Source organism: Tamandua tetradactyla, chromosome 2 (assembly GCF_023851605.1).
Source record: "Tamandua tetradactyla isolate mTamTet1 chromosome 2, mTamTet1.pri, whole genome shotgun sequence".
Classification (NCBI taxonomy): Eukaryota; Metazoa; Chordata; class Mammalia; order Pilosa; family Myrmecophagidae; genus Tamandua; species Tamandua tetradactyla.
The window spans coordinates 35,491,086-35,517,844 of NC_135328.1; the positions used below are offsets into that span (position 1 = coordinate 35,491,086).

The 26,759-nt window shown below is 51.3% G+C and overlaps 1 protein-coding gene across 6 annotated transcripts in view; it reads right to left on the reverse strand.

Moving 5' to 3' along the window:
* DAB2IP (DAB2 interacting protein) overlaps positions 1-26,759 on the reverse strand; it is a 188,795-nt gene that overhangs the window by 82,738 nt on the left and 79,298 nt on the right. For all 6 annotated transcript variants that reach the window (XM_077143133.1, XM_077143121.1, XM_077143139.1 and 3 more), the window contains one exon: positions 18,213-18,316. In XM_077143133.1, the coding sequence (XP_076999248.1) occupies positions 18,213-18,316 (104 nt within the window). The remainder of the gene's footprint in view (positions 1-18,212; positions 18,317-26,759) is intronic.

The window sequence follows — 26,759 nt, forward strand, 5'->3', positions numbered from 1 at the left end:
AAACTTGGATGGGTTCTTCTCTCACAGGTATCATTGTCAAGCAACTTCCCCCAATGGACTTATACTTTTCCTTGGTTTTTATTTTCTATGCTGATGAAAATTTCACAGTTTTACACTGTTGGGGTACAAAGAACCATGAAGCAGGCTTCCTCATTTATGTAGCTGATTATATACCAGCCCTGTGTGAAGTGGGATACATCTTTTCTCTTGTCCCTTCACAAACAGCTCCTGGGGCTGGATTTCTGGAGTCAGTTGCAGCCCCTGAACTCAAAATGGGGATTGGCCGTCAAGTCCAAGAATCTTGTCCAAAAATCCCTAGTCAACCTTTAATCGAGGAGCAGTGGGAAAGTCATGTCCCTTCTTTCAGTGAAGCAAAATTCTGAATTCCATCTACCCAGGCTGCTGTCAGCTCAGTGGTAGGCACACTGGGACTCAAATCTGGCTCCAAAGACCCCTAGCTGGGAGATGACAGGCAAGACCCCTCAGCTCTGTGAAATGGGTGGGGGTGCAGTGAGGATTAAATAGGTCGATGCAAATAAAAGCTCTCTGCATGGTGCAAGGTACACAGTAAGCACTCAACAAAAACCAGATGTGGTTCTCACATCTAATCACCACATAAATGTACAGGATTGTTAAAAAACATTCAGTTTGCAGTAACATATGTTGAGTCCAGCTCATTTGAGAAGGTTAGACATGGTTTCTATGTCTCACTCCCATGGTTTCACTCCCTTCCCCTCCCACAGACCCGTCATCACACCTTTAGGGCTCAGCTTCCTCTCACCTCCTGCAGGAGGCCATCCCCACTCCATGAGCCCACTCTGCCAACTGCACTTCTTGGGCCAGCTCAAGTTCTCACACCACTTTGGTTCAAATCTTAATTCAAGCTATCGGCAAATTACTGGGCCTCTCTGAGCCTCAAGTGCCCTTTTGGTAAAACGGGCTTCTTTATAGGGTTATGGAGAGGATTAAATGAGATATCACCAGTAAAATGGTAACTATTATGCATCTACAAACAGCTATTATCAATATTATTACTACTATACTATTATTACTATATCACCATTGCTATTATACTATTATTACTCTATCCCTGTTATAATAAAAGAATCACTATTATTATTATTATTTCTGATGTTGGCCCCTTTCTGCTCTGCGTTGGTCACGGGACCACCTCAGGTAGGAGTCTGGGCTCCCCAGGGAGCCCGAAGGCCACCTGACAGCATGGACAGGGGTTGTGTTAAGACTAGTGAATGAATGAACATGCTCTCACAGAACGGTCCTAGAGCCATGGAATGTCATCCCGTTTGGTAGTTTTGAACTCTTTTAAATCACCACTTTTTCTAAAGAAGCCTCAGAGACTCCTGCTGTACAAAGCACGCAGACGTGGGCAGGGCTGCTCTGGGGGAAGCCTCAGTTTTCATTCATAGGGCCAGGGACTGATGTCTGAAGCTCGGCAGGCAGCCTGCACAGTCCACGGGGACCAAGCCTGCTCTCTCCCCAGATTGGGCACTCTGCCCCTGTGAACACGCTTTCTGTTCCCCTGTGCCTGTCAGGCAGCTGAGCCACTGTGCTTAGGTCAGCGAAGGCCCTGGGCATGTGTACACAAGGCTGCTGCCCAGTGCTACCTCCCTCAGCCTGTTCCCCCACAGCCGTGGAGGCCCCTGCCCCTCTGATCCACAGGCCCCCTGGGCTTCCATCCAGGTCACTGACAAAATGCAGGGCAGTCCCAGGTGGAGGACGGAGGCCTGCATGGTCTCTGGCTGGGAAGAACGTCCTCAAGCAGCTCGTCCACTCCCAGTTTTAGCTGCCAGGCCAATTGTCCTGACATCTGACCCATATCCCTGCCCCTTCTCCAGGATGTCCTCAGAGACTTTCTCAACAGCCTTTTCAGAATTCCAGACACGTCATTTCTTTATTCACCCATTTCAGTCAATTCCAAGTGATGATGATGATGATGACAGATTACCAGTTATCAAGTGCCTGTTCCACCAAGCTGCTCTGTGTCTGCAGTAACTCGGCAAATACCTCCCAGGCCCTAGAAGTAGGCGCTACCGGTTCATGGTCTCTTATCAGGAATCCTTGGTAGGACACATGCTTCAGAATTCAGTATGCTTTAGGTTTTCAAATGGAGACTCAGAGAAGCTAAACCATTCGCTGAATGTGGCAAAGATGTTACATGGTAGAGCTAGGTAACCAGGAGGGTTCTGGCGCCTAGGATGGGCAAGGTACCTCCCCCCCAAACACGTCAAGGCCACAAAAGGAATAGATAACTCCGCCTGTCCTCCAACACTCAGCCATAGACACTGTGATGGGCTCTAGGGACCAAGGGGCAGACTTATAAGGAAAGACAGGGCTGTCACATGGGGCTCACAGGTGGACCTGGAGGCTCAGGGAAGGGAAGTCTTACCCAATCCCATCCTCACGTATGCCTCACTCCTGACCCAGGTGGCAGCACCTAGGGGACAATGAGTTTGCATTCCAGCACCACCACCCACCCAGGAGCTGCATCACCACGGACAAGTCATCAGTGGTCTCCAAGACTTTGTCTCTCACCTGAGTGTGAAGCCCCAGGTGCCATGTGGCATATAGTAGGTGCTCAATCAAGGGTGAGTTCCTTCCCCCGACCCCATCATCTCTTGCATCCTGCACCCTCCCTCCCGGCCTTCCTTTATCACTTTCTCCCCTTGTAGCAAAGTGGTGTCATCACAGATGTGGGTGGACAGGACTAATGCGCTTTCAATTCCTACTGAACCCTTGGCTGCCCCCCTGGCACGCTGAGACAGTGCCCAGGATGGAGGCAGGACCCTGTAGGCCCTCCCTTGGCTCAGGCCCAGTTCTTCTTCACATGGCCATATCTAAGGTCCATGCCCAATCAGAGATCCTTCAGGGAGGGAGGCTGTTTTTGCAGGCATGTCTCTCAATATTTTTCTTTCTGGAGTTCTGCTCAAATGCCAAAGGCACATCTAAATAAACAGGAAAGGGAGGGAAAGATCCCATCCAGATATCACCCACTCACTCAGCCCCAGGAAAGGAGATCTGCTGGGCTCAGGCAGACCCAGTGTTGCAGCAGAGTGGGAGGGCACCTCATCACACGTTGGCACTGGTTCCAGAAGGGGCTAAGGAGAGAGATCCCACATCCCGGTTCCCACAGTGAGAACTGGGAGGGCCCACAGAGAGCAGCCTGTCCGGCTACTATGTTGTACGAATGAGGAACTCAAGGCTCAGAGGGCAGTAGGACTTGCCCAGAGTCACCAAACAGGCAATGGCAGAACCAGGATAGAACTAAGTCCCCTGATTCCTTGCCTGGGTGCTCTTTTGCAGCTCTTTGCACGCTTCGAGAACCTTCCAGGCTCCCCACAATTTCCTCTCTCTGGACCTCAGTCTTCCCATCTGTAATATGAGAGGTTGGTTTGGGTGATTACCAGGCTCCTTTCCAGCACTGAAATTTGATGATTCTATGAAGCTAGAATGGGTACCAGGGTCAGGCTGCCTAGGCTCACCCAGGCCAGGCACCCACAACCCCAGGGAATTCTCTGGCTTTGCCAGAGTCCTTTGAATGTGAGATTCTCCTGCCCTCCTTTCCTGCTCCTGGGGCTCTACCCTCAGCAAGGTGTCAGGCTTCCCTGGCCTCGTCCCCTGGGTGGTAAGCACCATCAAACAGGGTCCCATCTGGGGAATGACTCACTAATAGCGGAATGTCAGATACTGTGACAGGTGAAAGAGAGGGGGCATTTAAGCCAAGATTATGTTGGTCCCTTCCTGGCAGCCACCCACTTACAGGCCACCCTCTGCCCACAGAACCCTTCCCACCCCCCCCCGACCATGTTTTCTTATACCATAAGACCCTCCGCATCCCACCTTGCCTGGGCTTCTTGGATCTCATACAAAGAGAATCAATCCATGGGCCACAAGAGCCTTTAAGGAAGACCTAGAAGGGCTTCTCTGATACTCAAGGGTCACTCTTGCATTAAAATATTGCCAAGATGCCACACCTAAACACATTCACACAGAGAAACACATAGGGTCAGAAGCATGCACAAGTTCAAGGACATACACATATATGAATGCACACGTGGAGGATATACCCACAAAAAAGGCATGTATGAGCACGCAAGCCTCTCCACCACCACCACTACCACACACAGATACACACACATAAACACATGCACGCTGACCAGCACACTCATGAATAGATACATGTGCAATCATGAAACACACAAATGAACATACAAATACAATGAAGTCAGCATACAAATATACACACAAACTCAGGTGTCATCAGGCTAATACACAGAATTACACTTGAACACAGGCCAACACACCCAAACCCACCAGCCCACATGGGCTTATATTCACAATTGTCCTTGCAGGAAGGGACAGTAGCCCAGTAATTTCAAAGAGCTGGGAGCCTAGATCCCGGTCCAAGGGGGAAGAAACAGTTCTGTGCTGCTCCTGCCCTAATGCCCCTCCTACTCTGCACTCAGGGCCTCACTTCATGGCAGTCTCCGAGGATGGCCCATTTGCTTCTGCCATCCTGAAAGCACGTCTTCACAACTCTCTGAATGTGTGGCTTCTCAGCCTGACAACTTGTTCTGCAAAGTCACATATCTATCCGGAGTTGGGAGCTCCTGCCCCAAACACTTCTTTTGCTCCTCACCACACTTGAACATCCACCATTTGACTTTTTTAGGTCCTAAGGTTACCTGTCAATCTCTGGGAATCTCTAGATAAAAGGCAAATATTTTTTTATCTCTCCCCCTGAAAGTTTCACCAAGGAATTGATTATAGCACATGAGGCCAGAACTTAACCATTCTCGCCTGTTTCATCTTCTGTGATATGGGACAATTGTAGCCACCTCACAAGTTGTTGTGATGATTCAATGAGATCATGCAGGTAAAGAACTTGGGCACATTCCCAGTACTCAGTAAAGGTTAGCTGCTATCATTGCTAGCATCATGTCCTCTGTCATCATTTTTACTGCTCCTCCTTTGACCATCATGGACCAGTCCCAGCCGTTAGTCAGAAGGGGACAGAGGACAGGAATTTACAGATGCAATCTTAAGGAATCAACCCCTCTTCCACAGCATATATGATGGGGAATGGGGCTGGGCAACAGCTCACTCAAGGTGTGTTCCTGAGCCTCCCTGTGTGCCGGGCTCTGAGCTGGGTCAGCTTTCTGCCCTCAAGGGTCTCACAGTCCAGCTGGAGAGGGAGCCCTCGCCCTGCCTAGATACCCATGGGAGCCTCCTTGCTGTTCTGCCTGCTCCTCTCCCCCATTCATTCTCTAAATGCATCCAGGATGATCCTCAAAAAAGCAGATCAGATTCTACCACTGCCCAGCAATTCAGGGTTCCTGGGATGAAGACCAGACTCCTTGGTTGTGCCCCTAAGGCCCAGCACGATCTGCCCTCTGGGCTCCGGCCCTACTGGTTTCATTGGGACTTTCAAATATGTCAAGGCCCTCCTGCCACAAGTCCTTGGCACAGGCTATTCTGTAGTCTAGAATAGCCTGGGGCCCCTTTACCCAGTAGACCCTGCAAACTCTTCGGTTTCTCCTCACAGTCTTCTCCTCAGGGGCCTCCCCAGATGCCCCTGGACTAGGTCAGGTCTCCTTGCAGATTTATCATAGTCTCAATTATACGTATATTTGTTTAACACTGGAGACTATGAAATCTCCAGAGCAGGGACGGAGGCAGCCTGGGTGCCCCATGGCAGACATCTGGCAGATATTCATATATATTTTCTGGATGAATTAAAAAATATTTATGATGCAAAAGGAAAAAGAGGAACTACTTATAACATGGGGCCTTACTATATTCCCTTGCCAATGCAGAGGGCACCCAGGTCGAAGAGGCCCCCAAGGAACCTTGAGAGTCTACAGGGGTGCAGAGGGGTAGCCCAGCTGGAAGGAGGGAATGAGGTGTAGGTCCATTCTGGGTGGGGGGTGGGGGAGTGCTGGGGAGTGGGGGTTGGCAGTCCATCAGAGGCCATTCTGGCACCTACCACACCCACGATTGAAAGGCATCAGTGAATAGCAGACAGGCACTCTTGAGGTCTCAGCTAGGGATGTGATAACTTTGAGCAGCCGGGGAGCGACTCCCTGCCCCATAAATCCTCAGGCCATAATAAGCCTTAGCATAATAAGCCTATCCCAGAGATCTGTACAACCACAAATGCCTCATCAGCGTTTTAGGTCCTTTGCTGGCCCTGACCTCAGGTGGGGAGTTGGGCATCAAGGGCAACATGGCTGAAGGGCAGCCGACCCACCAGGGAGCTGCATCTCTGCAGCAGGGGCTCTGCTTTTTCACTCTGCCCACCTCCAGGCCCTGTCTCTGAGGTCCTAGCACCTGGCTGGCCTTTCCTGAGGCAACCTGCTGACTTTAGTGCTTATTCCCCATCAAACCTTCTATTCTGTGCTCCATGCATTCTTTGTAAGTGAACATTTTCAGCAGAGGCAAGAAAACTGTACTCAGAGTTAAGAAATCTGAGGTCAAAACCCAGCTGTGCCAATAATAATAATGAGGGCTATTCTAATATGCTAATGAGAGTTAGCCAAATTTATTTATTAAACCCTGTCTAAGCTCCAGGCACTGTATTAAAGCTTTAAATAGCTTATCTCGTTTTAATTCTCACAACCCAATGTCTAAATGAGAGAATGGGGAATCAGAGATGTCAAGCTACTTGCACAGGATCACATAGCCAGGAAGTGCAGAGCTGGGCTCAACCCCCAGGCAGTCCGTCACCAGAGCCCATTCTGTTGCCTAATCCCATCAAGAGACTGAGGCTCTGAGCAAGCCCCTTCTCATGTGAGTAAATTTCCCCATCTGGACAAGTAGAGGTCTAGCTGATCTCTAAATCCTTTCCAGCTTGGGCATGGCATATTTCCCCTCCTGGTGATCCATTTGCAGGTGATAACAAATGGGAGGGGCCATCCAGAGCCAACAGTTTGCTGGAAAGAGGGTGCTAATGGGGGGACTTCGGGTTCTGGCTGGACTGCGGGAGCTGCTATTGGATCAGTTTGCCCCACGCCACCCTCCCAGGCACCCAGCCCGCCCAGAGTGGCCCTGGGGCTGCAATGTATGGAAAGTGCTTTTCTGCTTCTCCCTGGGACCACGAGCCTACCAGGGATCAATCAAGAGGCCCCAGGGTGCTCCAGCCCCGGGGAACCAGTAAACATTAGTGGGAGGGAGAGGTGGGTAGCAGTAGCTCTGTAAATCCACCTGAGTGAGCAGTGCTTTTAAAAGGCCCTTTTCACCACAGGATACAAAACGTACTGTTTGGGGATAGGGTTTTATAGGCTTTTTCTCCTCCGGGGTGATTTACCGTCTGCAGTCCAGACTCACCGGGGAGTCCTGGGCCCTGAGGTATCATGGGGACCCATGGGGAGGAGCCAAGGTCAATTTCGGGGCAAGGGCTAGCGTCCTTGCCCTGGCTCTCTGGTGGTCTGGGCCCCTCGTGCTGATCCCTCCTCACGGGCAGGGACACCTCCAGGCAGTCAGGCTAACATACTCCCAAGGAGGGTACGGTCCACCCACCCCAGCCTCAGACAACCGGCATCACTCTCTTCACTCCTCCCTCGTCTCTCTCATGCACACAGGTTCGTTGCACAAGCCCTACCAGGTGCCCACCTCAGGTCAGGCCGTGACCTGATGCCGAGGGTTCAGATAAATCAGAAACAGTCTCTGCCCTTGAGAAGGTCACCCACCATCTAGTGGGAGCGGCAGACACGTGCGGCTCGTTAAGCCACAGTGTGATTGGGGCGTGATGGAGGATGTGCAGGTAGTGTGTTCTCAGGGCTCAGGGGACGGGATGCTGGCCCAGAGGCCATGGGTTCAGGGAGGCAGGGGACTTCAAGAAGGAGCTCACGAGGCAGAGAAATGGGGAGGGGTTGTGGGCAGAAGAACCTCAGCCTGCACAAGGCGTGGAGGCTGGAACCAGCCCTGGGAGGGCCTTGAATGCCAGGTTGGGGAAGGGGATCCCACCCCACTGGGAGCCTTCTAAGGTACTAGAGCAGGGGAGGAGCAATCATGACTCGTTTTAAATATTCTTTCAGCAATTCTACAGGAAAAGTTACTCATCTCAATGCAAGGCCTCGTGTCGGAAACAGATGTCACTGCTGCCACCTCCAAAGAGGGCCTCCTGGCTTTGGAAACTATAATTCCCACCCGAGGATGCAGATATAATTATGTCTGCAATCAACTCCAAATGCTACTTGATGAGGCAGAGGCAAGTGCTTCATTTTCACAGCATAAGGAGGTGGGGAAGTAAAGCCATCTGAGTCTTGCCCCTTCCACTCCCAGTCTTCACCCAGTCCACTTCCTGGATCCCCCAGAGGAGACCTGGGAAAGAGGAGGGCCTATAGATATCCCACAGGGCAGGTAGGAAGAGGGGAGCAGCTCCCTCCTACCTGGGGGGCAGAGGGCAGGCCAAGATGAAACAGGGAGATGGGGAGGCCCAAGGCCTGAATGCCAAAGACCTGGGTTCAAGTGCCAGCTCTGCCCTGATTGGCTGTGTGACTGTGGACAATGCACCTCCCCTCTCTGGGCCTTAGTGTCCCCATCCATAGGATGGAAACAGCACCACTGCTAGACTCCATAATAGGTCAGGCTCTGCAAGAACTCCAATATCCGGGCTCGCTAGCCAAGTGATCCTCAGCAAATTCTTCACTCTCCACCTGCCCCGGTATTGACACTTTACAAAAGTGGGATCTGTGTTATCTGCCCCTTGGGTCCTGACCATGCCTGGAGTGCTTGACACAGATCCTGACACAGATGCAGTACTCAGCAAAAAAGGCATTATGATCCCGCATCGTACAGACACAGTGAGGTGGCAGAGCTGGGATTCGTACCAGGTCAGTGTGCCCTCACGCCGGGCTCTGACTGGCACCCCACCTCTGCCAGAAGCCGGCCCTGCTCCCTTCCTCAGCAACAGTGAGGATGCAACAAGTCACCTGAAAACATTCAAGGGATGACCAGGACGGTGTCTAGGGGCCCCAACCTGGTGGTGAAAGGGCAGCCAACACTGGCCTGGCAGCCCACCCCTGGCCTGCCTGCCCCTGAACCCTTCCCCCTGACGGAATGCTGACTTAGCCCCACATTTTGCCCCCCAATGTCCCTGATGAGGGATCTCTCAGCGGTCCCCCAGCGATCTGGTCATCTAAGGCCAGCCAGCTCAACCACCTGTGCCAGCCCTAACTGCTCCCTGATTTTAACTGTTCTAACAACCCAGTGGTGGGCTCTGCAGCCTATTTAGCTCGCCAGGCCCCCAATGGCCCAGGTCATCAAAACCCCCAGGGCAACTCTCCACTGGGAATAGCTGCCCAGATGTCCACTCACTGCCCTCTGCTGCCCCCAACTGGCAGGAAACGGCCCTGCACAGCCATCTCCAGCTCCCTCCATCTGTACTCTAATCCTTGGAATTTGGTCCCCTGGGCACCCCTCACCCATTCTCTGCTTCCCAGTGCCAGGGCTGAGCTCCAGAACCTCTATCAGGGCAATGTCACTGCAGGGTAGCAAGCGAGGGGTACAGAAGGGAGGGGATTGCCCGTTATCTGGATCTCTGGGGAAGAAAGGGGGCAGGGTCATGAGCACTGGATGAATGTCTCTGGCGTGCCGGACACCAAGTGCCACAGCCCTGTGAGGGAGAAGTGCCTACTTACAGATGGGGGAAGGCACTCAGAGTTGGGTAACTTGTCTGAGTGATCCCAGAGTGGGGAGTGGGGAAGCCAAGGTTCAAAGCCTGCTTCATCCCTGGTGGACTGCTGGGAGGATGTAACCCAAGGATGTGGACAGAGTGTGAAGAGAGGGAAAAAGACCCTCAAATAGCTCCCCACATGCCAGTCACAGAGCCTGCCATTCCACCTTAAGTGATTCAGTCAAATTTCCAATTGATATGGCTCCTTTTGTACAAGAAATTGATAACACAGGATTGGGGAGTCAGCCAGTTACACCTAAGGGGGAACCAGTTTATCATATTCCTTGCTGCCCAAAAGGCCCAGGAGCAGGGATAGCCTGGGGTGCCTCTAGAGGACCCTAGGGCAAAAAGAGGAGCTGAAGGAGGGGGGCAAAGGCCGTCAGTGTCATCTCCCTTTTCCATCCTCCCCATCCAAGCTGCCAAGTCAAAGCCAGCACTTTCTGGGATGAGCCAGGAGAGTCCAGGGGCTCTTTAAAATGGGTTCTTCCCTCTACCCCTGCCCCTCAAGATGCCCACAAGGGCAGAGTCCTACTTGGGAAGAGAGGCTCCTGACAAAGATCCTGGTGAAATGTGCTGCTCTGAAGGATAAATAGCACTCTAGACCTGCTCTGGCCTCCTTCACCTCCCTCTCTGGGGAACCCATGCTCCTGTTAATATAGCCTCAGATTCAGTTTGTACTGTTGCTATCCCTTCCACTCCAGCCACTTCCTCACATTTCAGTTCCACAAACTATCATTTGCTGGTGCCGCTTCCATCTCCTGGCCTTTGCAGGAGCTGTCCCAGCTGCCCAGAATGTCCTTTCCCCCCTCACCTTCCTGGAAATCATGTCTTCAGACTCCAGTACTTTTGCAAGCAGCAACTATGTTTTAGTCCTATATAAATTCTCAGGGCCTGACATGGAGTTGGTGCTGCGTAGAAATTTATTGAAAGAAAGAAAAAAAGGAAGGCAGAGAAGGTAGGGAAGAAACAGAGTCAGTTAGTGTACAACCACGACAGGACTCACAGCCCACGGCTGGACTCCCAGTTATATGAGCCTGGCCTACCCGCTTCTCCTCCTTGAGCCTTGGTTTCTTAATCTGTAAAATGGAACTAATGAAATTACCTTCCTATTTAATTAATAGGTTAAGAAATCTCCCAACCCTACCGAACACCACCGTACCACGTCTGTCCCAGGTATCAGACTCTGGCCTGGCCTACAATTCAGGAGGCTCCAAACAGCGCCTTGCCCAACATTCCTGCCCCTGCAGACCTTCTTTGTCCTACCCTGGCTGCCCTGGACAAGTCTGTGCCTGGACTGTCTGTGACAATGCGCCCATCTCCCTCTGCGCCCTCTGCAGAAAAGGGCTCCTCTCCTCATGGAAGGCAGACATGGACCAAAATGACAGTACTTTTTTTTCCTTTTGGGTTTGAACAGTTTAATAAACAGTTCGGCTCTGTGAAAGGCAGAGGTGGAGGGGAGAGAAGGTGGCAGGGCCTGCTCTCTCCACCGACTCTCCCATCTGCAGAATGCTTGCCATGCACTAGATCCAGAAACTCCAGTTCACCCAGCACAAGGGACATCACCCAGCAAGGGACATTAGGCTCACAGGCCAATTCCTTACATGCGAGGAGGAAACTGGGGCTCCCATGGGTGGGGTGCCTAGTTGGGGGTCCAGCACCACCAGCTGTCACAGTCAGCCATGGTGACATGGCCAGCATTCCTCCACCATTTGTGAATCACAGATACAGGCAGTTCCATAAAAATGTCCATTTAGGATAGGTCAAAAGTAGCTTGGACTGGCGGAGGGAGCCCAGACAGGCACCTGGGCAAGCCTCGCCTCTGTGGGCCCCCGTTTCCCTATATGTGCGGTGACAGGGCTAGACCATCTGATCTGTGAGCCTGACCAGCTTTCCTGTCCACAAGCCCCCACACCCACCTGGAGCTGCCTTAGATGAGAAGGGATACTACTATAGGGTTTGGGGGCAGCTGAGACAAACGCTGAAGTGAGCAGAGTATGCCTCTCTCCTATCCTTTGAGTCCCCACCCTTCACCCCAGGAGCCCTCGTCCAAACTGTGGGTCCAGCTATAGTCAGTGCTGGGGCCCATTTGCCCAGGAGGTGGCAGTGTGCTAATGAGCAGGAGGGAGCCACAGGTTGTCTAAGGGAGGTCAGCCCCCTGGACGCCCTCCTTCCAGGAAACATGACAGGGTCAGGAGAAATACGGCTGTCCAGGTGTAGAGAGGAATGGGCAGGATGGGGCCAGGGGTGTGGTGTATTGGAGAGGGGAATGCAGAGACCTGGGCTCAATGCCAGGTCCTGCCCCAGACGTGCCACCTCAGGCAAGGGTCCTCCCCTCTCTGGGCCCGTTTCTCCTCTGTATAAGAAAGGGTTGGACCAGATCTCTAACAGCCTTTCCACAGTGGTGGAGTAGAAGGGGCTGTCCTCAGGCCTGCAAGTCTGTGTTCAAGGGCCTGTATGTGTTTTTGTGGGAGAACACATGAACATGATACAAGGAAGCTGCAGGAGTACAAAGGGGGTGAACAGCTGGGGAAACCCAAAGCCCACACCCCAGAGACCTCCCACTCTTACCCATCATCCCCTGTGACTTGCATCCTACAAGAAAAAGCTATAGGCTTAGCTCACCCACCAAGGCATCTCATTTTCTTTCCAATTCCCTCTCATTCATGTCCCCCAAACCCACCCTTTATTCAAACAAAGCCATGGGCTTGTTATATTCAGATGTTTTCCCCTCTACCTCAAATACTCTTCTCCCTTTGTTCCTAACAAACACATTCTCCTACACATTCCTCAAAGCCCTGCCCCAAAGGCCCCTCCTCTAGGAATTCTTCCCTGCCTTCCAACCAGGGCCCCATGAGGCAAACCTGAATCACAGAGTTGGCAATGCCTAGGGGCACCCAGTACAAGCCTGTGGCTGAAAGAGTCCAAAGACCTGCCACTAGAAGAATCTGCAACCAACCCAATACTGAGTTTATCTGCGGCTTCGGGTAGCCCCCTGGGTCTTCCCCTCCCTGACACTTCTCCTTCTCCATCTCTCAAAAAATAGCCCTGAGACCTAATTTCAGCTAAACCTTCAAACACCACTCTACACTTTCAACTTCCCGAAGAGGAATCAATTGGCTGTCAAGTTTCCTCGGCTCTGCCACCTCCCACACCGAAGCCTTGGCAGCTCTCCTCAAGGTCGGGGGAGGGCTTAGAGCAGAGGAAAGAGGGAGAAAGGCCCCAGCCCATAACAGGGGAGGCTGGGTCTGGGGAAGTCAGGGGCTGAGAGACTCGGTGGGGAGACCAGTGATGGTCATCATTTCCTTACTGCACAAACCAGGCCATCAATTCCTCTAACATGAGGAATTATGTTGGGGGGGGGGGGGGGAAGGGGGCGGTGAGGGGGGATGGCACGCTGCTGCCACTACGACTCCCTAGCCTTGGGAAGGAAGTGGAGTGGACATATGTTGAGCCCCTGGACCCAGCCTGAATGAAAGTCTGGAGATCCACAGCCCCCAGCTTGCTGGCTTTCCTCCTTCCTTCCCCACCCCCTCACTCCCTACTGGAAAACACTACAGGTGCAGAGAAGACAGAACTGGGTTCGAATCTCGGCCTTACCTTGTGTGACTTGGGCAAATGACTTGACCTCCCAGAGTCTCTGATTCCTCATATGCAAAGTGGAGATGAGAAGGAACACCTTGTCAGTGGATTGGTTGTTGTGAGGACTGAAAAGAACATATCTAACAGGCCTTGTCCCGTGGCTGACGCACAGTAGGTACTCAAGAAACATGAGCTGTAGTCATGCATTTACTTCTTCTTTGGAGCCTGAGAGCTAATGGCCAGATATGGACAGGGGGCCCTTCATCCCAGGGCGGCTTGCAGCTCTCAGGGCATGCACCGACCTGACAGCACCATGTGGCCCTGGGGAGCCCCCACCCCCACCCCACAACTCCACTTGAGTGAAGGAAGTTGCACCAGGTAGGCAGCACAGGATTGACCAGTCTCATGTTCTAGAGATGAACCACTCAGCCCCTACTGCTCTGGGGTATGTGGAGAACGGCCCCCTAGCTCCGGCTCCACCACAGGCTCCTCCACCTAGCCACAGGCCTCCACTGAAACCCATCCTCTGGCCTCTAATGCTGGCCCCACTACCCATGGGCCTGATGGATGTGGCTGTGGGTCTGGGCCCCTGTCAGTGGGAGACAAGATTCCAGAAGGTGCCCAGGCCCCGGGGAAGCCCTCCCCTTAGCCTTCAAGGGCCACCTCAGGGGGGTTTCTTGTACCCTTGATGCCCCCCCCACCCCATTCCAACAGGGGAGCAGCGTTACGCTTTCGCACTCAGCAAGATGGGGAATCAATATAGTTGTGAGACTTATGGGCCACCAGTGCTGGGTATGGGGCCGATTCAGGAGCCAGAACAGTTGGGTCCTAGACCGTCAGTGCTGACCTTGGACAAGTTTCTCAGCTTCCCTGAAGTGTATCCGTACAATAGAGGGGACCCCTCTTGGACAGATGCCAATAGATACAGCTTGGCAAGGGAGGCACAGGCTCTTCAGCCCCTCACCACCACCCCAGCTCTGCAGGGTGTTTGTGCCATGCACAAACCATCCAACCCTACATGGTGGTTCAGGCCTGCAACAGACAAGACTGTTGAAGAACCAATTAGCAAAGAACTGTGGCCCTTCACTCAGCAGAATAATCACAATTCTGAGGCTCTACCCTGTGCCTGGTACCATCCCGAGACCTTTACATATATCATTTTAAGCCTCCCAAGTTAGGGACAACACAGCTCATGAATGAAGGGACTAAAGGTCAGAAAAGTTTCTGTATCTTGTCCGAGTCACAGAGTTGGTATGAGGCTATACAGTTCTGCTGACTCTAAGGCCATTCTCTTACCTACTGAACCAAAACATTTATTAAGTCTAACCATATACCCAAGCAATGCGCTGCTTTATAAACTCACCCCTCCCCTCTCATTTTACAGAAGGGGATACTAAGACTCTCCCAGAGTCACACAGTCTCTAAGAGGCAGAGGTAGAACTAGAACCAAGCTCCTGAGGCTGCAGCAAGGGGTGCACTGCAGGGCCTAGGCTGACCCACAAAGGGGTAAGGGTCTTACAAGGTGGGGGTGCAAACAGCCAGGCCAAGATCTGCTCCCAGCCATGTGGGGACCTCAGTCAAGTCCAGCCCCTCCTGGGTATCCGTTTTCATGGAGGAGGTGGGCAGCATGAGCCCTATAGATGCTGACATGCTGATTCTCTATTAAACGGCATCGCCCCCAAAGAGGCAGGCCCGTGAAAAGCAGTGACACCCCTTCACCTGGGATTGAATTGGCAGCAATTGTTTGAGCATATCCTATGGTGTCTTCCCTGCCTCCCTCAGGCGAAACCATGTTCCCCAGGTTCCCTCAGGGGTCTACACAGAGCAGCAGTCGGCTGAGCGCAGGAGGATGCAGGAGCCTGAGCCCGTGTGTGAGCGTGCGTGTGTGTAGGGCTGTGAGTAGCAAGAGGGTAGGATTCTGGCCCTGCACATAAGGCTGACCCCATGTCCCAGGCCAGGCTCACCTCCACCTTCCTCCCAAATACCCTGCCCTCTGACCTTGCACTCCTTCCCTCCCATCCCAATGCTCCCTCAGATCTTCACTCTTTAGAGCCAAAAGGGAAAGGCAATTCAGATGATAATGGTGGATTTCAGACCTGAGCTGAGCACATTTGCACTGAGCCCCACTGCAGTTCTTCTGGGAAGGGCAGTTACTCCATGTTTTACCAATGTGGTCCTGAGGCTCAGAGAGGCTGAGTGACTAGTTTGAGGTCACACAGGTCATTGAGGAGCCAGTATTTGAACCCAGATCCCCACGTCTGAGCTCTTCCAGTCCGCCCAGCTCCAAGCACCCAAATCAGGGTAGAAACTCAATTCACACCCCTATCATTAGCTGCTGCACACAGAAAAAGGCCTGCAGAAGCCCAAGGAAGGGCACAAAACAAACATCCAACACACCTGGTTTCCATGCCCAGCTATGTGACATTGGGCAAGTGGCTTCACCTCTCTGACCCTCAGTTTCCTCATCTGTGAAACAGAGATACTAATGGTACCTCCCCACGGGATTGCAGTGAGGAGTGGGAACAATGATGATTTGAATGTGCTTCCCATCTTGCAGGCCCTAATCAGGCAGGTGGAATGGCACATCCCAGACAGCTGGCGGGCTGGCACTGGCTCTCATTCACAGGTGGTTTTCACACCAGGAAACAAAGAGGATGCCACTACAGGAAAAACGCCAAGCCTAGCTAGCTGGTAATTAAAGAGCTTCAAATTATAGCAACTTCAAGGTGTGATGATACAACTATTAGATCAGCAAAGGAAAGGGAAAAGGATAAAAAGCAATGCTGAGGGGTACGGGTGGTTCAGTAGTAGAATTCTCGCCTGCAATGTGGGAGACCCAGGTTTGATTTCCAACCCAAGCATCCCTCCCCACCCTCACCCTGTACTCCCAAGTGGTGCTGTGATAATGGGACATTCAGATGGAAAAGAATGAAATGCGACCCCCGCTGCACAGCATACAAAAAAAACAACGTTAACAGCATTCTGGAAGGTTGTGGGGGCGACAGGACCTCCTCTCTACAACCAGAGAAGGTGCAGGCTGGCACCCTGGAGTCAGAGAGAACTGGCTCTGAATCTCGACTCCAGTTATTAGCAGTCAGAGCTTGGGAGAGTGACCATACCTCTCTGAGCTTCAGTTTCCCCATCTTTAAAATGGGTCAGCAGTAGGGTTGCCATGAAGATGAAAACAGATCACATACGTAAGACAGCATGGGAGCTGTTCCCTAAGATGCCCCAAGGCTCAGCCCTGCCTGCCATGGCACCAGAGTCCAGAGATTTGTCCACAGCCCTAGACCAGCTCCCAGGGGTGTCCTGGCCACAGCCAAGGGAGTGACCCCAAATCCTCAGCCTGCACCAACTTCCTTTCATCCTTGCTGTCCAGAGGCTGATCTACCAGCCTAGGGCTCAGAACCATCTTTTGGGGCATTCGTTAAAAGTACACTTTCCAAGCCCTGGCCCTGGCCCACTGAACTGAAATCAGTATTTTTTTTTTTAAGCATTTTTCTGACACACAGACAGGTGGGCGAATCAGTAGGAAAAGCCCCATCTTCTTAGTCTAGCACTTGAGGCGCCATGTGTCCCAGACTCAACCCAGCTTCCTAGCCTCACCTCCTGTCCTCCAGAGCCCCTCAACTCCAATCCTGCCAAACATTTCACGACTCTATTTCTCGTGTGCCTCCAAGCCTTCATAATTGCTGCTCTCCCTACCTGGCACTCCCTCTCATACTGCCCCTGCCTAGTGGATCGCTTCTGAGCTTTCAAGACCCAGCTCAAAAGTCAATTCCTGTGGGACTCCTTTCCCACCCACGGGCAGCAGCCAGTTGCTCCGAGCACACCTAGAGAATGACAGTTAGGCCTCTGCATTCTCTGTTCCCTCTACCCCAAATCCTCTTTTCCCTACTCTTAAAGGCTGGTGCCTCACACCTCCCCACAACACTACCTTTGATGGCGCACAGCAGCCTGTCTTTCTCCTTCACAGAATGCAGCTCTAACGTGGGAATAGGAGCTCGCAAGGTCAAGGCCTTTGTCTATCTTGTGCTCTCTTGGACAGCAACTCCTGCCCAGCCTCAGCTTCTAGGGTAGTGCCTGGCACACAGCAGACACTCCATAAAAATTGTTGAATGAATGAATGGATGGATGGATAATCAAACATCTGTCTCATGGAGAAAAGAATGTGTGTATTTCTTCTCTGGATCTCTGATGCATGGTAGAACACTGGACAGGGGGTCACACAGTAATGCTGATTGAATGAGGAAGTGCAGGAACTCCAAGCTGGCTGTATGTGTGAGCAGCAAAAATGGCCAGAGATTCAGAGGGGCAGAGAGTCAGGTGTCAGGGTCCCAGGGCTGTTTCTATAAAATCATTTAAAAAGATGTGTAGGCTGATGAGGACTACTAAATTCAACTGCTAAGATATATACATATATATATATATACACACACCATGCTTTGTCGATTCTAAGACGTCATTGATTGCAGCATGGCTTTATATGCCACTAAGAAAGAAAAGACACTGCAATTAAATGGGCACACCATCAGCTGTAAGGCACGTCTCACTTTCAGAGATGTTAAAATCTGGAAAGAAAACCTGTGCACCTTACTGTCAAGGAACCCAGTGTGGACCCACCTCACCAGCAAGGATGCATTTATCTGACCTCACGCTAGCCTCTTTCCTCCCCAGGCCAGCTTGGCTCTGGGCCTGGGGCCTTGAGGGATATCTGTCCCCCACCCCCACAGGACGGGCCCCCCCGTGTGGCCCCCAGGGATGGGGCTGAGCCACGGGAAGGGGAGCAGCCAAGCAGTTGGATACCTAGAGCAAGGGAGGCTGGGTGCTCTCCCGGTCCATGAGGCTCCAGGAAGGGGGGCCGTGGGGTCACAGAGCAGCACCCCAGGCGAGGTGGTGATGGTGGCAGTGGCGGCGGTGGTGACGCAGAGATAGTTACCGTGACCCGGAACGGCGTAGCGGCTGATGGCTCCATGCTGGGGCTCTTGTCCGAGAGGCTGCCGGGAAGGCTGCGTCGGGAGCCCGGCCTTTCTTGGGGCGACTCTGTCAACAGAGAAAGGACGAAGCTGAGAAGGACAGTTGAGGCCCCCTACTCAGGCCCACCTGCCACTCCAGTCTCAGCCAGAACAAGAGACAAAAAAGTCCCCAAAAGCCTGCATTCAAGCTATGCATATTGTGACATAGTGAGCTCCCTGTCACTGGAGGTATTCAAGCATCGGATGCCTGACTGAGTCTTTTCCTGGAATGCCACACTGGGTGGGAGCCTGAATGACATCCCTCCCCCCCAAGTCCCTTCAAACATGAGAGCCTGTGATAGCTCTGGCTTCCCCTTTAGACCTTCTTCTCCAGGGGCTTCGCACTTGGGATGCCTGCAGGAGTCAAGCAGGTAACAGAATGGAGGGGAGCAGCCAGTGAGTGGTTCAGTTTCAGCTGGTTATTGCCGGGTAACAACAGGGGGCTCAGGGCAATCATAACTTCCCAGCGTTCAGGAGAAGCTGGAAATCTGGGTTTTTAAGATATGAAATATTCTTATTTTTAAATGATGACAGTTCATTCAAAACTTTTAACCATGGCCTGACATGCCTGTTTAAACTCCTGAATCACTGTATCCAGGCCACTCCCCTCGCATATTCCCCCACGCCTGGCTCTGGCTACCCTCATTTCCTTTGATCCTGCTGAGCCCCCAGAAGGGCTCCCCCATCCCAACTCTCAACCTCCTCTGGCTCACCAAGCAACTGGGAGGCCTGAGTCTCTCCTGCTAACACTCTCACTCTGTACACTGAGTGTGCATGCATGTGCAAATGTGTATTTGTGTGTGCACATGTCTATCTCCTCACACCTGCACCGATGCTGGCTGGACCTCCGTGTCCCCCTCACCTCTCTTGGAGCCTGCCACGTGGGGGGCACAGATACATGGGGAGCACTCGGGAAAGACCTATTGACTCACAGGTAAGTAAACCCCAGGGCAGAGCTTTTCTTGGTGCATCTGCACACTTGGGGGTGCACAGCCTTGGCACACAGCCAGGCAAACAGACATTCACGCAGACACCACAGGTACACACCAGTGTGTGCATAGAACCGGGTGCATATGGCAGGACGGATGACCCGACAGGGCTTGTACGAGGAATCAGCTTTCCCAGAAGGCAGAATCGCCTATTGTGGGCAGTAGATAGACCTTCCAGTCCATTCCCTCCACATGGTTGGATGGGACAGAGGCCTCCAGAAGGACAGAGCTGAGCCCCTCACTCAACTAGGGAAGGTTCCAATCCTGAGTCCCCAATGATGTCCCCAAGGCCAAGCAGGGAAGGAAGGCCACCTGCAGGGGTGGTTCCAGGCTGGGGACAGAGGTGGATACCAGGCCCAGACATGGCCTACACAGCTGTGAGCTGCCTCTTCCAGAAAAGCTTGGTCTCCTGGGCCCCTCCTAGTCCATTGCCTTCTATCTCTTAAGGACCTCGCTGCTTCCTTCGTGGCATTCCCTACTTGGAACCTTCCTCAATCCTCCTCCACAGTCTCTGCCAATCACATGCTGGGGGACACCTACTCTTTTTGGAAGTTTCCCCAGGAAACCTCTTCCCACGCTCCTCAGGCTGCCTGCATCTCTCCTCCCCCAACCCAGCATCCGCTGTGCTGTGTGACAGTGCACCTCACCTCCACCTAGGGCTGGCGAGGGGAGAGGGCATCCATCCATGTGCACAGCGAGGCAGGAAACTGAGGCACAGGGCATGCAGTCCCTCACCCAAGGTCACACAGCAGTGCATAGCAGGGCGAGAGTGAGAACCCAGTGTGTCTGTACCCCAAGTCCATGGCTCCCAGCACCACAGCTCCTGCACGCAGAGCCCCTGGGTCTCCAATGCCCAGCCCAGGCTCAACACACAGTGTCATGCCCATTCCCAGGACACAAGCCTTAGCTGGATCGGAACCCCTGGGTCCAGCACCGCCCTCTCCAGGGAAAGGCAGTTGGATAGGACCAGGCCCAGGCAGGACCCTGGGTCAGATGGCTCTAATACCTCAGTGCCCCCAAAGGGAATGAGCTGCTCATGTTAGGCCCAAGGCCACTCTACCTAGCACCCTCTCTTCTTGGCTGCTTCTCTCGCCATCCCACAATACTGGACCTGCCACAACACCAGCACACCCCATCTCCATACCTCTATTCATGCTGCTCCCTCTGCCTGCAATTCCCTTGCCCTGAATAGCCTCCTACAGGAACTCAGCCATCCTTCAAGCCCTGGGGTGCCTCCTCTTCTGTATGTCTCCCACATCACTTTAGGCAAAATGATTCATCCTCACCCTTATGACGGTCAGCCTTGGGGCATCTCTCTATCCCCCCACATTGATCCAGGCAGTGATCAGTTGAGGTTTGAGCATCCATCCATCCATCAATTCACATAACAAATATTGGCACCTACTGTAATCATGGAACCTGGCTAGTTGGATCAGGCCTTGCCATGGGGGTCTTGGGGTCACCAGGACAATAGGAGCTGGAGCCTCCAGATGCCTCAGGAACTACCTCCACCCATGCCCCAACACGCACACACAACTGTGAGCATCTTCACCGCCCCTTCCTGGGCATGTGGGTCCTCACATCTCAGCAAGAAGGAAACACACATGGGTGCAGCTGACAGGATGTGAGGAACCAAGTGAGGTTCTCTGTCCTCTGAGGCGTCACCCAGACTGATATTCCCCACAACCTGCCCAGCCTGTCTCCTGCTGCTGCTCGGAGGCTGCTTGGTCCAGCCTCCCATTTTATAGATGAAGAAGCTGAGGCCAGAGGGAAAGGAACTTGTCCATCATCTCCCAACCCAACAAGTCTATTACAAAGTGTCCCCTTTGGGTGTGCCCCAAATAGCTTCTCAATGGGTGCTCCTCAAATAGCCTTAAACTTCAATTCAGAACCCCTGGCCATATCCTAACAGCTCTGCTCCCCAACTTCTCGTGCCTCCCAGTTCATGCCCAGAGCAGGGCCTCGCATGCTAAAGGAACCTGAAGGAGGACCCTGGCACCTTCCCTGGGCATCTGCTGTTTGATCCCCAGTTCCATTCTTGCCTTCTGCTCCAGGCAGCTGGCTTCTGCAGACCCCATCAACCACACTCCTGGGCCCTCCAGTTTCCTCCAGGTTCAGGGAGGAGAAGGGCAGTTGCCTGGGCTGGCTGCCTCCTTCACTGAAGGCCCCAGCTGCTATCAAGATCACCCTGTCTCCTGAGACCCCCACCTCCTCCTCAGAGCCTCAACTGACAGTCCTGGCAATCACTAGCTCTGGGGTCCTGCATTCTCCATGTGGTTGCCCATACCTGCCCATACCTTCCAAAACAGTCCCTTTAACAAGCCCTCCTCAAAGCATCCTAGTCTGAGAGTGCCATCTGCTTCTTACTGGATCCCCAACTGACAGCACCAGGCAAGACCAGCTCCCTGAGAACTATTCCCCACTCACCAAGCTGACAGCGACCTCCTTTACCTATGATGGGGACACTGGGCCCTGAGAGAAGCTGTGACATGCCTAAGACCACACTGACCCTCAGGGGCAGAGTCTGGGCCAGGCCAGGCTCTCTCCTGACCCGATACCCCCAACAGCCACCCATAGAGCCGGCAGCCCCCGACCAGCTCAATGTGCAAAGGCGATGATAATTCTAACCGCACGGATCACTGGGCCAGGGTTTCCCAACCTTTTCTTTTTTTTTCAATATTGCCCCCCTACAAAATTTTTTATGTCAAACTGACTCCCCTACAAAATTTTATACCACTGTATATGTTTACCGTATACGTTTATGTGCTATATTAGATATTGTATATGTTTATGTATTATAATAGGCTTTATACAAGCACCAGTTTTGCAGGCTTTGGGATGATAGTGCCCCCGTTGAGAAAGCATGTTCTCCAGGCCTCACCCAACAACTTGGACAGCTCTGGTGACTTCCATTTTCCAGATAAAGGAAATTGAGGTTCCAAGCAGCAAAACGAACTTCCCTCAAAGTTCCCCCATGGAGGAAGTAAGAAAGCCCCTTAAACTGATCCCCCATCCCAAACCCACACTTGGAGCCTCACCTCAGAGAGGGCCCAGGGTGCTTAGCCCGTATGGGGGGAGGAGCAGAGGCTGACGCCCCAGAGATTGGGCTCTGGCCCGACTCTGTGCACTCTTTGTTGTGTGACTCCAGGCCAGCCCCTTTCTATCTCTGAGCTCCTGGCTCATGGTCGCCCCAGTGAGTCTGGAAGGAAGAGCAATGACCATTTCTAGTCCCCCACCCCTGACTCCCCTCAAAATCCCTTTGTATTTTACATGGGAAAAAAAGATCATGAATCCCCAGTCCCCCTAGAGTCCTAATTCTATGACTGGGAATCTGGCCCCAGAGTCCTTTACACAAGCACCAAGGCCTTTGATTTAGCAGCCTGTCTTTTCTAATTTGGGGGAACAGGCACTGGGACACTTGAACTTCATGACTCCAGAGGTCTAAACAGCACAGTTGTTAACTGTTAACCAGCAAGGTTAAGCGAAGCCACTAAGGTCACACAGCATGAAGGGTACCAGGGATAGATAACGGGAAAGGAAAACGAGCCAACCTCTCACAATCTGCCCAGATCTAGGGGCACTGGTTTGAGGTTCTCCCTCAGCTCAGACTCACAGTGTGACCTCCACATGACCTCCAGTACACCCAGTCTGCAAAATGAGGCCATGAAACCAGCTGATTCTGGGTCCCCCACCCCCCCTTCCATTGGGAGGTTGAAAGAATGTTCCTTTTACCAGGAAGACCAGGCCATCTTCCTGTTCTTAGAAGCCACAGCCAGAGAAACATATTTAACCTTCATGTGTTTGCAAAAAATAAATAAAATAAAATCGGTTTCATTTAAATGCTGCTGGCTTGGTTGCCATGGATACCATCTAATCATGAAGGATGACTGTTACTTGTTCCCATGGAAACACGGAGGCCTGAGGAACATCCTGTAATTTCAGACAAGACACCAAAATTTCAGTTGTCGGGCTGCACTGCCCAGATTTTAATGCTTTAAAACAGGTAGAAGGAGCAACCTCTAATATTGGTATCAGGAGAATAAAAGTCAGCAAAAGTGTAGAAAGAGGATGGGGGGCGGGACAGGGACAGAGGATGTATATGCAGACCCCACAGTGATTGGGGAAAATGCAAACTAAAACTATCAGATACCATTTTGCACTCTGGATGACCCCAAATGTTGGCATGGATACAGGGAGCTCTTTCACTACTGCTGCAGGTGGGAAAAGTGTTTGAAGAACAATTAGAAAATAACGAAAACTGAAAACACACATACCCAAGGACCAGAAATTCCCTTCCTTCGTGTCTAGTCTAGAAAACTGTTTCATCCTGTGCACTGGAGGCCTGCACCAAAGTGTTCGTGGCAGCACATTTGTAGTAGCAAAAACCTGGCAGCAACCTCAGCACCCACTAATAGGAGAACGGAGGGAAAGCATCTTGGGACAGTCATTCAGAGGACTACTATACAGCAAAGAAGAAGGTGCAACTCCAAGGGGGCTGGGGGCAGGGGACACTATTCACATGGGATACACTGGCATCAAGATCTATATAGATCAACATGAGTTGATCTCAGAAATATGAGGCTGAGTGAAACAAGCAAGTTGCAAAAGGAAACAGAGTGCAATCCATGTATATACATTTTTACACGAATATTCATAGCAGCTTTTTATATAAGAGCCAAAAATGGAAACAACCAAAATATCTTTTAGGAGGTGAATAGTTAAACAAACTGTGATATATCCACAAAGTGTCAGGCAGAATAATAGCCCCCAAAAGGCATCCAGGCCCTAACTCCAGAACTTGCAAATGTTACCTAATGTGGCAGATGTTGATTAAGATAAAGGACCTTGCAGGGATTCAAGGGTAGTTTGGTGGTGGAATTCTCACCTGCCATACAGGAGACCTGGATTGATTCAAGCCTGTGCACTTCCCCACCCCTCCCCCCCCCCAAAAATAACCACTAAATGGTGCTGCAATAACAGGATAATCAGACAGAAAAAGAATGAAATGTGACCCTCACCATACAGTATACAAAAAATAAAAAAATATCAAGGACCTTGAGACAGGGAATCTATCCAGGTAGGAATAATCTAATCACACAAATCCTTAACAGTGGAAGAGGAAGGCAGAAGAGGAAGGCAGAGAGCTGCGATGATGGAAGAAGAGGTAGGAGAAATTCTACATGTGAGAGGGATTCGACCTGCCATTGCTGGCTTTGAAGATGGAAGAAGCCATCTGGTCTTCTACTGGTCCAGAAATAGAGTGACCTCTAGAAGAAATGGCCCTTGTCTGGCAGCCGGCAAATGAATGGCGGACCTTACTCCTACCACCAAATGAATTGTGCAAACACCCAGGATGAACAAGGAAACAGAGCTTCCCCTGGAGCTTCCAGAAAGGGACACAGCCTGTGGACCCCTTGATTTTAACCTGGCGAGAGCATGTCAGACTTCTGACTTAAAGAATTGAAAGACACTAAATGTGTGTTGTTTAAGCTGCTCAATTTTTGGCAACTTGTACTACAGCAATATGAAACTTAAAAAATATATACCATGAAATTCTACTCAGCAATAAAAGAAACAAACTATTGATACAACAACTTGAACGGATCTCAGGGGCATTATGCTGAGTGAAAAAAAGCCCAATCTCAAAGGGTCACATGCTGTCTGATTCCATTTATATGGCATTCTCAAAATAACAAAATTATAGAGATGGAGACCAAATTAGTTGTTGCCAGGTTAGGGATGGTGGGGGGTAGGTGGGTGGGTGTGACTATAAGGGGGTTACATGAGGGGGAGCCTTGCGCTGATAGAATAGTTCTGCATCTCCACGCGGCGGTAGTTACACAGATTTACACACGTGATCTAATGACCTAGAACTACATGCATCTTGTGCCAATGTCGATTTCCTCACGCGAAAGGAAAAAGCAGCAGCAGCCCCTGCCATCTGGAAGCTGGCCTGGTACTCACAGGCCATGTTATTTTCCTCTTGGGCATAAACATTCTCACAGAACACCAACCTCAGACAAAGCTACTCTGAGACCATGATAAAGTAAAAGAACGAAAGCACAGGCCACTTGATAATTTTGTCTAAACAACCAACAAAGACACAGTCACTGTGCCACCCACAAAACACCAAACATCCCCCTCTCTCAGCCAAAATGAGTTGACTGCTGCTGCTTTATTGATTACAGCTTTGTCCTTGTGCGAGCCTTCCCTCCTTAGAAATAAGATTTGAGATCATCAGTTGTACACATGCCCCACTTTCTGACAGCATCCAATCTAGAATGTACCCCCCCTTCTTTATACCCTCTCCCCATATCACCCCACCAGAGCCCAAATCCTGTAATAGGTTCATTCCAGCACACGCTTACTGAGCACCCATGGTTCCCCATGGTGTGTGTTCTCGCTTGCTGTATCTTATAGTAAGTGCAATTGTCTAACTACAGGTTTGTCCCTGGGAGGCTCTGACCAGAGGGCACTGATGCTGGAGGGATACTTACAATAGTTACATGAGCTATGACCGCTGCGGGGAGGCAGGGGAAGGGTGCATGGACCTTTCTCTACTGTTACTGCAACATCTTGTAAATCTACAATTATTTCAAAATAAAGGGAGGGAGGGAGGGAGAGAGGGAGGAAGGGGGGAAGGAAGGAAGGAAGGAAAGAAGGAAGGAAGGAAGGAAGGAAGGAAGGAAGGAAATAAGGAAGGAAGGAAGAGCCTATTTAAAATACATGGAATCATATCTACTTCTAAACTACTGAGATTTTCCATCCTGGGAAGCTACCTGCAGAAATGTATTAGCATCCAGTGTTATCTGAGTAGAGGTTGGCCAGTGATCTTGGTGAGAGGAAAAGAAATATAAAATCACCATAAAGTCTTACCATAGACTCTAGACTGAAATATATTTGCTGTCTATGTGATGAAATTAACATGATGTTTTTACATTCTGTTTATATGTGTGTGTATTTACAAACATAAAAATGTCACAGAGTGTTGATATCAGAGGTTCTCTTTGGAGAATGGGACAGGCTAGGGGTGGCACCAGATAATATTAGCATGCATTGAATGAAGACTATTAAAAATTCCAAAACTACATTGGGTTAAGATATAAGCAGGTGGTGTAATGACTGAGTACCCATAATACCGTCTTAATTTATCTGAAACAGAAAGGACAAGATAAAAAACAAAAGTAGAAAGCAATAAGTCAAAATCAACATCCCCAAATGACCAGACAGTTAGAGAAAGTGGGTTAGGAAAGTCTAAAAAACAGACTTAAAAACAAACCTGTGGGTGAGGGAACACAGCTGTGAAGCCTGGCGCTCGAAGGAGCTAGTGCTCCCCATGGGAGTGGCCAGGTGAGCTGTTGGGAGCACTTAAAGTAAACAACACCATGGCAACAGCTCAAAGAAACTTCAGATTGAAAGGCCTTTCCCAAGAGTGGTCAGTGTGGCCTCTGTGTGCGCCTCTTTTCATGCATATTGGGGGCG